This window comes from Sceloporus undulatus, chromosome 6, assembly GCF_019175285.1.
Source record: "Sceloporus undulatus isolate JIND9_A2432 ecotype Alabama chromosome 6, SceUnd_v1.1, whole genome shotgun sequence".
Classification (NCBI taxonomy): Eukaryota; Metazoa; Chordata; class Lepidosauria; order Squamata; family Phrynosomatidae; genus Sceloporus; species Sceloporus undulatus.
Window position 1 is genome coordinate 108852767 of NC_056527.1, and position 13505 is coordinate 108866271.

Below are 13505 nucleotides of genomic sequence, written 5' to 3' on the forward strand. Positions count from 1 at the left end.
TATTCATCTGGTATTGAGATAAGACAATGGAAGATCAGGGGTTCAAAATTGTGCGCTATAACAATGGCTTCCTTCCTTCCAGTCTTTTAGAAATGTTGTTTATGGGCATATAAAACCCCTGCTTATGCTGCCATGCACCTGTACAACCAGACACCAAAGGACGCTCCCTTAGACCTGCAGCACACTGGATACTTTGCTTGTCTAAGCCTTCTGGGTGTATCTAGTGGGATTCAAGTCCTGTTAGCATTGATCTAGACCAACGGGGCAATTAAACTATACTTTTCAAGTGGACTCCCAAACACTTTTAAGAAAAGAAAGTCTCCTTCCCCTGGGAAGGATTTTAAAAGCAGTGGAAAATCTCTGCTGAAAAAGCCATTGATTTGTAATTATTTTTATCCTGACCTACCTTCCAAGAGCTTAATGCAGCCTGTGTGATCCACCCACCTCTTATCCTCACAACAGCATGTCTAAATAGGTTTGGCAGAGACAGAGTGAGTCACCCACAGACTAACACAGCTACCCTTTTGGAAACTGAAATCCAACTCACCCCTCCATCTCCCATTAAACTCATTTCTTAATATAATCATTTGGCAAGCAGGAAGGAAAAGTGAGTTTCCTTGAAATTATATGAACTACGCAGCCTGAAATTCAGCCTTTTAGAGTAGGTACTACAAATTACAGCAAGATGTCAACAGAAAACTGAATCACATCCCGTTGATTTCATGGAAACATGTTGCTGAACATGCACTGGCTCAACTTCCTGTTTCAAAAGAGCTCCACTAGAACATCTAAGTACACAGAGATTAAAATGCTTCCAGAAACTCCATTATCTCTTGTTCTCTTCCCCATTCAACCCTCATCAGTTAGAACAGCTGCTGCACCAGCCAGAAATCAATGTCTTCCAATCGCCATCCACACATCTCGCTTATCAATCAGCTAAAAGGCCATTAGGACGCCTGACATCCTGCCTCCAACACTGATGGAGAACCTTGCACAGTGGATGTAGGATGTAATATAGAATTCTATGGGCTTTTGCTTGAATAAAGAAATCATTCTGTTGCTTATATCAGCACAGCTGGCTCCAAATTTGGGCAGAAGAGACCTTTGGTGCTTAACATGAGGATCCTGCCATGGCAACCTACATGGTGAAACAATTAGAAGTAGAGATACCAGCAGGGTATATTTTTTTAACTAGTTCCCAGGATCCTCCAGCATGACTACTTACCATGTTGGAGGATTCTGGGAGTTACAGTTCAAAAAAGTAACTTTTCCAAATTCTGCTTTGCATATAAATAGGGCAGACGAATAAGAAACCCAGGGTTTCTTGCTGATATGACATATCTGGCCTGCACCACTTCAGAGTGCAAATGCAGCGCACACAAAAGTTGCTCCAGAATGTATACTCCTTTCATATAGGAAACTGGAAGGTTACACAGAACAAGGCTAGAATTCTTCTCTGTGATACTAGTTTTCTACAGTGTATGGTGTACGTGTGTTTGTCAGCGAAGGGAGTGCAGATAATCATGTGAACTCCATTTGCTGTCTACAGAGGTTTGCTGCAGTAAATGGAAAAGAAAAGAAAATGGAAAAGGAACCAAGCTAAATACCTCTCCCTGCCATTCTAGTGTCCCATGGGCAGGACATTTTTGACATGTGGAAACACTCCCAATACTTCCATTCAAAGGGGGTGTGAGTGCATGATTATACTACATTTTTTCCTGCCTGTGTAAATTACATCTCATTTGATGGTTGGACAAAAGTCAAGACTGGCTTTCCAATCCAAAAACATATTTGATTATTAAATGTATAGGGTTTTCCTAGCTCCCAGCCTCTCTCTCTTAACCCACTCCCACATCCCATCTAGAAGGCCTGCCTCTGCATTCCTCTTCCAGAAAATTCAGAAGTCCTGGCTCTCAGGCTGCTGCCAAATTCAAGGTCAATCCACACTCCCTTAAGAACTACTTGATGGTGGAGGAGCTTCTTCACTTGGGGCAACTGGAGTCAATGCTGTTTCATCCACCTGGGGTATGCGTTTCCGTTTAAAGAATCCAAACTGGAAAAGAGGGGGAGAGAAATAGGCACTATGACCAACCAAGGAATCAGTGATTCTGTTACTGCAATAAATGTGATGGGATCTCTCAATTAAAAACAGCTGAACGTTCCTTCAGAAGAGATCCAAACTGCTCTAAGCAGCAACACTGAAACTCACTTCTCTTCACCTCCCAATGCTGCTATTAGGTTCTCTGTTGGAGAAATAACAACCAGGCTATGTCTCACTGTATTTCACAAGTAAGGCCAATAGCAGCATCAAGTTGTACAAAGATTTTAACCAGTAATGCAGTAGTAAATTTTGCAGTACAGAAGTTAATCAAGATGTGTATACATACATGGGGCAAGGGGAGACCAAGACAAAGTACAGTACATAGCATAATATCCAATGTCTTAAGATCAGTGCGTCTGCAATACTAAGTTCCATTGAACCCAGTGGTGCTCTCTTCTCACTGCCTATGTTCGACATATAAAACACCTGAGGTTTCAGCAAAAGATCTCCAGTTAGATGATGTGTAGCTCTTTAGCTCTGTATTTGAAATTCACTCAATCTTACAAAGAAGCATTACCATTTAAACTGCTAGTATGGTATTTAGAAGCCCACTCTAGCAAAAGAAAGATGTAGGTTCTGCTTGATGTAGGTTCTCCCATTCTATGGCCTCTATGTTAACCTGACATAATCAATAGTAAAACATGAAATCCTTATTATCAGTTCCTTTAAGTGCCACACCATGAAAGATTAATCGATTTCTCTGGCATTCCAGCCAAATCTCATTGTCCCTGTTTTGAAACAGATTCTAGAACTGTACTCATTCTCCCAAACTTCCCCTTGGGCCTCATTACTGATTTTGACTGGGAAAATTATTTAAACAGAAGGAACGACTCATGGGCTTCCAGCTATTCTTGGACTGTAATTCCTATTAGCCCCAGCCAACATAGTCAATGGTGAGGAAAGCTGGGAGCTGCTGTCCAACTACATTTTGAAAGCAATACATTTCTCATCCCTGAGTTAATTCATTCTTCCTACAAGTAACCCAATCGTCATTCTCCTGCCCTGGTCATCTTTATATTTTTGGCTTTATTTCAAATGGGGTAGTAGTGAGAGACCTGATCACAGATCACATGTGTGTCATATCTGCTTTGTCACTTGTTCTGACAGATGGCAAAAGTGTCAGGTTATTCCTTACAATATATCAACAGATGTGTACCTTATACAAGACAGCCACCAGAATGGCTAAGAGCAGGATACCACCAATGGTACTGCCAATGATGATGGGAACACGGTTGAAAGGTGAAATCAGCTCCACTTCAGTAATGATCTGTAAATGAGAGGAACAGGACTTAAGTGTTTGCCCTTCAATATTCTCAGCCAGATTTACTCTGCAAGGTAACCCCACTGGCATGTTCAGTTGTTCACATATCTCCAAAACAAATCAAGAAAAGTAGCACCCTACTGCACTGTTTAATTTCTAAGTGAGGAAGAAAAATGGGGTGGGGGGAAATGTTGACAGCACATTTTAGAAGGCTGATTGTGGTGAGAAAGGGGCATTTTTGACATCCTCTGAGGCATTGTAATATAGGGTGCTGAACCTTTGGTCCACCAGAAGTTTCTGGAGTCCATTTCTTACAACCTCCAACCAGCATAGCAGATGGTCAGGAGAAATGGGAACTATAGCCCAAAAATATAAGGAGGGATACAGGTCCCCACCCCTCTCCTAAGTATTATCTCACACATTCCAAGTAACCCATTTCTGTGCTCAGTAACCAGTTGCAGCCTCTGTGTGATGAGCTCAGCACAGTTCCCTTGGTGTGTGTTCAAAAACCCAGTTGTCTCAAGTTACCTGGCTAAAATGGAATTCTGGGTGATTCTGGAAAAACCTGGTCTCATCGACGACCACAGATGCCTCACTGCGAAGATGAAAACTCTGGGAATCCAGCTGTGGAGATGTAATGCAGATTAAACAAATAATGTTTTGTCCTCCACTTCTCTCCTCTCCTTATTCCACTGTTTGGCAAACCTCAAAAATTAAATTACTTGTATCACCACAAGGATGAATCTGAAACATCTGCATTAGAGCTAATGGGCTGGCATTAAATCAGCAAAGAAAAACTGACTTGCTAACACTGAACTATGAAACAATGAATGACCTCCTTTCATAGAAAGAATGCTTCCTTCAGTATCACTATTGATGGTGATACCATCAACGCTAGGTCTTCCTGCAAAAGAAAAAACAACCCTGTTTTCCTTCTGGATTTCTGCTTGTTCTCTAATCTGAGAGTTCAAAACAAATGGAGTTTTGAATTGGAAGTAACATCAATTGTGTTTTAAGAGATTGCACTAATTCTATGGGGGGAGTCATAAAAGAGATCTTCCAGTATTTACAACAAATGTGAATACTGTATGTGTTTTCTGGCTTTAGAAGTTTACGTATTGTGAAATGCTTTCTTTCTAGTAATACCAAAAGCACTTTTGTGGTTGTTATTTGCTGTCAAGTTGACTTCATGACGCTATGAATGAGAGATCTCCAAGAGATTCTATTATTAACACCCCTGTTCAGGTCTTGCAAACTTAGAGCTGTGACTTCCTTGACTGAGTTGATCCATCTGTAATGGAGTCTTCCTCTTTTCCTACTGACATCCACTTTTTGCTGAGCATTATTGTCTTTTCCAATGAGCTTCATTATTTAATAATACTTTGAAAGTATGACAGCCTCAGGTCATTTTTACTTTTAGTGAGATCAGGCTTGATTTACTCTAAGACTCATTCATTTGGCTTGATTTACTCTAAGGCATGGTTTACTCTGGGACTCATTCATTTGTCTTTTTAGCAGCCCATGCTATCCCTAGTGCTCTTTTCCAGCATCACATTTCATATGCATTAATTTTCTTCCTGTCAGCTTTCTTTACTATATCACTTTCAAAATCATACATAGAAATTAGACATACAATGGTCTGGATGATTCTGCTTTTTCTGTTTAATGATATGGCTTTATGCCTTTATGAAGATAGGAGGAAGGAACATCAACAATCTAAGCTATACGGATGACACCATACTACTAGTGGAAAACAAAGACTTGGAACAATTACTAAGGAAGGTCAAGGAAGAAAGTGCAAGAGGAGGCTTACTGCTGTCTAAAGAAAACAAAAATAATGACCACACAGGATACACATGAATTCAACCTGGATAAGGAAAAAAGCAAAATAGTTAAAAAGTTCCCATACCTTGAGTCAAACACTGAACAGAACAGAGACTGCAGTCAAGAAGTAAGAAGAAGGCTAGGAATGGAAAAGCTAGTCATCAAAGAATTAGACAAGATCCTAAATGAAAAAAATATACAACTGAGCACTAAAGTTAGAATCATCCAGGCCATTATACTCCCCATCACCATGTATGGATGTGAGAGCTGGAAAGTGAAGAAAGACAATGGAAAGAAAATAAACTCCTTCTAAATATGGTACTGGAGAAGAGTGCTGAGGATACCATGGATGGCCAAAAAGACTAACAAATGGGTCCTAGAACAGATCAAACTCTCCCTGGAAGCTAAGAGGATGAATCTGAGGCTGTGGTACTTTGGTCACATCATGAGAAGCCATGACTCACTAGAAAAAAAACAATAATACTAGAGGAGGAAGAGGGCAGCAGAATGCCAGATGGATGGGATCAATCAAAATGGCCACAGGCATGAATTTGCAGGACCTAAGCAGAACAGTGGAAAATAGGGTCTCAACCATAGGGTCACCATAAGTCCAGACTGTCTTGAGAGCAGTTAACACACACACACACATTTTATGGTTCAGACATGGGTATTTTTATATATTGTCATACTCTGGAAGTCCTATGCAATCATAAAACATCTCATTAGTCCTTTTTTCAATCTGCCTCGATGAGGGGACAAAGTACAGTGGGCCCTTAGTATGCACTGAGGTTGGGTTTCAAGACCCTCCATGGATAACAAAATCCGTGGATTTTCAAATCTCATTAAATATAGTGGAAAAGTGAAATGGTGTCCCTTGTACAAAATGGCAAAATCAAGGTTTGCTGTGTGTGTGTGTGTGTGTGTGTGTGTGTGTAATATTTTCAAGTCGTGGATGCTTGAATCTGTGGATAAAGAATCCATGGATAAGGAGGGCAGACTGTACAGTACTGTATTCTCTTTTTTCCAATATAATCTTTCTTAGGCTGTCATTCTCCTTCCTACCTGAAGGAGGTGCTACTTACCTTGCTAGTATTATCTTGTCGATAAAATTCCCCAGAAAAATTAAACTTGACCTGCTGTTTCTCAGAGAGACTGGAAATCAGGCACTGAAACTTGGTGCATATAGCTGCTCCCAGGCACCCTCTCTGTCAAAAAACAAAAGGACCTTGGTGTCAAGCAACAGATCACAGTCAGCTGTTTCTCAGCCTTGGGTGAAAGGGATCCTTCTATAAACAGAAACAGAAAGTCCCCCCCCCACAATAAAAATCCAGACAGGTAGCTTTATTTTCTATCCAGAGCTTCTTACCCTGGTTGATTCTTTGAAATTCTTAGCCTTGATGCCCATCCTGAGGGTTAATAATGGTATGCAGGGGAACTGGTTCGTCTAAAAGAAAACATAATATTTTCAACAACAGAGACTTGCAAGAAAATGTTGCAGCAGTGAGTGCTCCTGTTCACCTTTACAGTTAGCTAGCTAGCCATACCTGTCTTCCAGGATATTCCAGTTCTACCCCCTACTCCCATTTTACCTCTCCAAATAGTCCATTAGCACTCTGTGCTACTAAGCCCACTGTGCCTACTGAGCATGTATATTCTTCACTGTGCTGTTTTTTTGGATGGGCTCTTTGATGAAGAATTACTTGAGTCCCCATATCCCAGTTTGCTGATACATCCTTTTATTTTGTGCTTTGATTGAGGCACCACAATTAAAGGACAGTGACAAGCTGAAATATGTGCAGAGGAGAGCAATCAAGATGATGAAAGGTCTGGAAGCTAAACCCTATGAGGAATGGCTGGAGGAGCTGGGTGGAAAGAAGACTGAGAAAGGTGACATGATAGTAGTCTTTAAATATCAGAAAGACTGTCACCAGGAAGGTGGGGTGATCATGTTTTCTGCTGCTCCAGAGAGCAAGACACAAAGCAATAGATTCTAATTACCAGGAAAGAGATCTTGATTAAGTAATTGTTTGACTCTCGGAAGATGAAGATTCTCCTTCATTGTAAGTTTTTTTAAAAAAACAAAGATTATATGGCCACCTTTCAAGAGATTGTAAGTGTTGGATTCCTACACTGATAGGGAGCTAGACTAGATCAGGAGTGAGCAACCATGGTAGGTCTGGGGCCCAATTCCATGACCCATGACACTCTGAGGTCTTCATAGGTTACTGGGGGGAAACACAAACCCTCACATTGGCTGGAGGTCCATTTCTCAAAAATAAGTATTACTTTGATGTTAAATAGTACAAGGAGGCCTTGCAATCTATTTAAAAAGCAAACTGTTCCACCCAGTGGTTTCCAGAAGAAGCAATTCACCCTCTTTTTTGGCCAGAAAAAGGTCAGTCTTGGGATTCTGGAGGTGACATGGGACATAATAGCATCCCTGATGGGCCACAAGCCGCCTCAGAGCCAAACGTGGCTACCACTGGACTAGAGGGTCCTTGGAGACCTTTCCAACACTACAATTCTATTCTGCCTCATTTACACACACAACCAGACCTTATAGCACCCCTCCTTACAAGATCTGCTACTCACCACATCACTGTGGGTTGGGGTCACATTCCAGAAGAACCCCAATTCACTTTTTAAGGGGAGTTCAAAAGTCACATTGACTGGGGTGGAATTTGAACCCATATTTGTAACCTGCAAAATGAAAAGAAAAACAGGAATGGAGAATGATGGATTATATACAAAAAGGGATAGGGGAAACTGCCATATTAATGCAGTAAGAAAATCAGCTATGTGTATCTTTTATTTTACATGTATACGGTAGTTTCAAATATGTTTGGGAATGCTTGAATCAACACCATTTTCTTACTGTACAGATCAGCAAGTCCCAGTCTGGTGCTCTCCAGATGTGTTGGACTAAAATTCCCACAGACAGCTGGCTAGAGGATTCTGGAAGTTTTAGTCCAACAGATCTAGAGAACACCAGGTTGGGGGATGGATGAGTCAAGAGAAAATTAAAGGGCCCTTGCCAACATCATTTGTCTAGTGATGGGAACCCAAAACAAGAGTACCACTGACAGTTGGAGAGAAATTTATTCCCAGTGAGGGAACATGAGAGGGGATCACTGGCTGGAATGATAGACAGATCATGGATGCACTGAGGAGGGTGGATGGGGGCCAATATATTACCTCATAGGCATGAGTAAGTATTTTCTTCTCTGGATTTTCTGTAGAGAAGTTGAGGTACGTAGTGGACTCAAGCCTAGTAGAGAAGGGAGGGGATAAATGGAGTTCAGTGGTTGGGGGGCACACTGGCCTCCTTAGGAGAGCTTAGAGAGACCCATCCTGTTCTACACCCCTATAGAAAAGAATGCCCCCAATACTGCCAAGACCATTATTATTGTTGTTGTTGTTATTTTCTTATTGCCTCTCTCCACAGATCAAGGCAGGGAACAATAACAAATCAAGAATGAACAACGTCAATTAAAACTCAACAATTAAAACATGCAATAGTATAAAAGGATCAAAAAGACATACAAATTTTAAAACAATCCACATTTAAATCATCTAAATTCACAATTTGAAAATCATCTCAATAAGGCTGCCGGAAGACACTGCTTTTCAATGCTGTTTTAAATTTGGACAGTGTATTCAGCTGGCAAATCTCTTCTGACAGATCATTCCACAGCTTTTGACTCTCTCTCTCTCTCTCTGAGTCATTTTAGGCTCAGGAAGGCCTTTCTTTCCCAACAGAAAGTGATGCAGAACGGAAGTCAACTTCTAGGACTTTCAGTGAGCTTTATCACACTAGGAAGATCCTGTGAGAAAATGGGAGTTACATGCAATTTAAGTTAAATTCGAATTTAAAAAGAACTTGCAAATTCGAAAAGTTTATCACAGTTATTGTTGCTAAAAGGAAATAACACGAAGTTAATCTGCAGTTCAAGTGGAGGAAACCAGGAGCTTTTTAAATTCGGTTTGTTCCAAAAGTAAAAAACTGCTGGTTTCCTCCGCTTTCACTGTGGATTAACTTTGCGTTATTTCCCGTTAACTGCGATGTCATGTGATAAACTTTGGGCATTCCCTTGTTTCCTTCGCATTATATTGCATTTAACTCACATTTTTCTGCGGGATCTCGCTAGTGTGATAATCTCCAGAAGAGTGTTTGTGTATATGCCTTCAAGTTGCCTGTTGACGTATGACATCCCATGAATTTCATAGTGTTTTCTTAAATAAGGAATATTCAGAGGTGCAGGAAGAAGAGAGAAAGGGGAGAGAGGAGTGTGGGGAGGGTAGAATTACCCCTTCACAATGACGTCAACTGGGTGTAGCACAGGAAGGTAGCCTGTGGCCTTATTGTCACTCAGGGTCTGCGTGTCATTCTCATTCTGACTGGAAGACGAAAGACAAAAGCAGAGTGAGGGATACCATATTGGAAACTGCAGAAACAGACGACAGACACATAGTGGCTTCCCTACCTGTGTGCTTGGATGGTGATGGAGACAAACTTGTCATGCCAAGATTCACCTTTAGAAGAGCGGAAGGAAAACTGGAGAAATGCCTTAAAGGAATAAATTAAGTCAATTATTAAGTCTCTTTACAGGGACTTCTCCAGCCATACTCACTTGCTGCTTGTCATTTACACTCCCATACTTTCTACACTCTAAACTAAAACATATACTCTCCAATTATATTTGACAGGGACAGTCCTGATTAACCCTCTGTTATCCCATTTTTTTCAGCTGCTTTTAAATTATCAGCTTCTCCCTTCTTCCCACTTCTCCCCTGTGACATGAGTTTACTTCAGTTACTTTAAACTGAGTACAGAGTGAAAAAGTAGTTTGCACATAGTTTTTTGTGGGTTTTTCGGGCTATGTGGCCATGTTCTAGAAGAGTTTCTTCCTGACGTTTCACCAGCATCTGTGGTTGGCATCTTCAGAGAACCACAGATGCCAGCCACAGATGCTGGAGAAACGTCAGGAAGAAACTCTTCTAGAACATGGTCACATAGCCTGAAAAACCTACAAGAAACTATGGATGCTGGCCATGAAAGCCTTCGGCTTCACATTAGTTTGCACTCAATTGATTCAGAGGTAGGAGAGGAGGTAGAATCTTGCCGTTCCCAGAAGGTTCAAGCAAAAGCAAGCTGTTGCAGGCTCTCTTAGCTTGTGTGTTCTTCCTCATTAATAACCTTTGTTGTCTTAACCACATTCTGATTTTGCTTGATCGGTTTTTAATTGATGAAATGTTGGAGGGCATGAAAACATAGTATTGAAAAACGGGGCATTCTACTAAGATTTCCATGGGGTTGTGGGATTTCACCATACACATTCTTAAAAGATCATGATTGTTTTCACAGACATGTGAACTAGAAGGTTTCGCTCCCTGGAGAACAAAAGGATGACAATTCTGTGTTTGACCTTCTACTGTGTAGAAATTGGAAGAAGCGTGCAGCCATGCATGCAATAGCAATTTATTCTGCAATGGCAACTCCACTCTTCATGCTTTTTCTTCCTTTTTTCATTTTGACCAAACACTTTGATTTCAATCTCATGTTCATTTTCCCAGCCCCTTACTTCCATTTCTTACTTGAGTGCCTCTCTTGAGGGCAGGGGGCCTGAAACTGCAGGAGCTGTGATGAGTCGATGCATTCCTTTGAGATCCGTGCATTTTGCAAGCTGGGGACAGACGCCAGTTAGACTTGAAAGAGAGGCAGAGAGAAGTAAAAATCACATGTGAATCAGAAAGAAGGGAAAAAACTTTTATCTGTTTACACAGAAGATGTGACCTGACAAAATCAACAGGCAGATGGATTAAAACGGGGAAAGTCCCTGGCTGCTGCCATACTGCAGAATTAATGCAGTTTGACACCCTTTAACTGTCATGGTCCATCCTATGGAATCTTGGGATTTGTAGTTTGTTGTGGCACCAGAGTGCTCTGACAGAGAAGGCTAAATAGTTCACAAAACTACAAATCTCAGAATTCCATAGAAGTTAACAAATGAATTCATAAACAATTTCATCAAGTGATTTTTTAAAATTTGTTTTTTTTCCTTGGGGGACCAGGTGTTATTCCACTTAGGAACCAGCATAATGTAGTGGTTTGAGTACTGGGCTACAACTCTGGAGACCAAAGTTCAAATCCCCACTTGGCTACAAAAACCCACCGGATGACTGTGGCAAGTCAAATATTCAGCCATCAGAGAACCATGTGATAGGTTTGCCTGAGGGACGCCATAATTCAGAAACAACTTGAAGGCACACATCAACCACAAGAGTTACTAATAACATCCAAATCTTAATCCACAAAATTTCAGTTCTCTTTCTAAATTCCCAATATCTCCCACCACCCAGTCTCTTTCTAGTTTTCTTCTCCCAAATCTAACCTCACCTCATTTGTTCCTTCAACTCACCTGAAGAACTGAAGCCCCCCGAAAGGATAAAATAGGAGAATAGTAAAAGGAAAGGCCTGGTTCATATGCTGTCTCGCCCACATTTTCTAGTTTTACCGTTAAGTTCAATATGAAATTTGGACTCAGTTTAAGACCTTTGGACCTGTAAAGAGATAGATATATGGTCAAACTATCAGGAACCCTGTCTTACTTCACCCTTCAGGACCTCAGGCAAATCCTTGCGGAAAACTGGCAATAATGACTGCCTATGGTGAAGGGATTGTGAAGAAATGATTGCAAAGTATTTGGCCTAATGATTAGTTATCAGGGACAGTGAGTTCATATACATAAGTATATGAAACAGCAGTGCTTTGAAAGTTGCTTTTTGTACTACAGTTCCCAGAATCCTCAGGATGGTCAATTCAAAAAAGGAACTTTTCCAAGTTCTGTAAGATGGACATTTGGGATACCCCCTCTTGTACGCTGCCTGGGGGAGATGATCACCTGGGAACCTTTCATCTAAAGTGCAGAAGAAGCAGCTTACCCTGAAAAGTTGAAGGAGACCCGAAGATCTGACACACAAATATCATCTGGGCCACAGTCTTGCTTGAAGGGAACCTTGTGTTATAAAAGAAGAAGAAAAAGGTGAACAAGGACTAAAAGAGTATACATCAGGAGTGTATAGCGGAAAGGATGCAAAAGCACAGATGAGTGAGGAGGATAGACAGACACAAATCTGTACCATTGTGTTGTTTATTTAATCCAAGTTAAAGTTCCCACAAGCATTCTAGTTTTCTGTAAGGATGGCTTTTTCTTCTTCTTTCCCAAGGCAACTGAGTTATTATTCAGTTTATATTTCCAAGCTGCATTCAGATTTATCACTTCTATCACACTTCTTCTCTAGGGACCTCAAAGTAGCAGTCACAGGATTTCCAGTCAATTACCCTGTCAGGCAGTGACTGACAAGACCTGGATCTGTTCAGAAACAACAGATTGCTGCCTATCAGGTGTCTTCGCACCAAGGTTATATATTTTCACCTGATCCGGGCACGGGCTGGACACAGGCTTGAACGGGTGAAAAGGGATCTTATTACATGCCTTTTTGCCCAACTCATACCCGATCCGGACTCCTGGCTTACTTTTTGAACCTACAATACTTTCCTATCCTTCAAAAAGTATGTCAGGAGTCTGGATTGGGTATGCAATGAGGCTGAGTTGGACAAAAAAGTGTGCAATAAGACCATTTTCACCCATTCAAGCCCATGCCCAGCCTGTGCCCAAATTGGGCAAAAATAGACATGCAATAATCTCCTAGGTTTTCAGTCCCTGATTATCTATACTTCTAAAAAACCTTTTAGCTGCATTAAAACAACCCTTCACAGATTTTCAAACCAAACTGCCTGCAATTTGACCCAGGTGCTGAAAAGTGTATATACTAGACTTGATATTTACAGCTCCCAGAATCCCACAGCTAGCGTAACTTCTGTTCATGCTAACTGGTGGGCCCTGAGACCTGTAGTCTGAAAAAGTAACAGGATAGTTCAAAGAATGTTGGACACAGAATAAGAAAACCTGAGTTCAAATCACAGTAGTCTTGAACCAGTATATTTGGGGCCATTTAGTCTCATCCTATCCTGCCTTGCAGGGCTGCTGAGAAAGCAGAAATCAAACAATCCATATGTACAATCACCAAGAGCTCTTTGAAGACTGGACAGGATTCAAAATGAAACTGTTGTGAAACTCCAAGCACTCAGAATCATCCCTTCTCCTTGATAGAGGAAACGTTTGTTGAGAGTTCAGAAGAGTTACCATTTTCAAACCACAGCTCTCAGAACACATCAACTACAGAAAGCTTCTCTGCAGTGAGGAGCAGAAGTCATTAGCCATACCACTAACCATGCTGGCTGGTATATTCTGGGAC

At 41.1% G+C, this 13505-nt stretch overlaps 1 protein-coding gene across 1 annotated transcript in view; it reads right to left on the reverse strand.

Annotated features, from left to right (window-relative positions):
• Positions 1-38: 38 nt before the first annotated feature.
• The window catches only part of LOC121932712 (integrin alpha-X-like), a 41038-nt gene continuing 27571 nt past the window's right edge, over positions 39-13505 (reverse strand). Inside the window, exons 19-30 of the mRNA XM_042471627.1 lie at positions 12129-12202; positions 11606-11747; positions 10782-10892; positions 9671-9753; positions 9495-9584; positions 8382-8454; positions 7779-7886; positions 6553-6630; positions 6269-6391; positions 3891-3986; positions 3258-3368; positions 39-2053 (exon numbers count right to left, since the gene is read on the reverse strand). Coding sequence (XP_042327561.1) covers positions 1952-2053; positions 3258-3368; positions 3891-3986; positions 6269-6391; positions 6553-6630; positions 7779-7886; positions 8382-8454; positions 9495-9584; positions 9671-9753; positions 10782-10892; positions 11606-11747; positions 12129-12202 — 1191 coding nt within the window. The 3' untranslated portion in view covers positions 39-1951. The remainder of the gene's footprint in view (positions 2054-3257; positions 3369-3890; positions 3987-6268; positions 6392-6552; positions 6631-7778; positions 7887-8381; positions 8455-9494; positions 9585-9670; positions 9754-10781; positions 10893-11605; positions 11748-12128; positions 12203-13505) is intronic.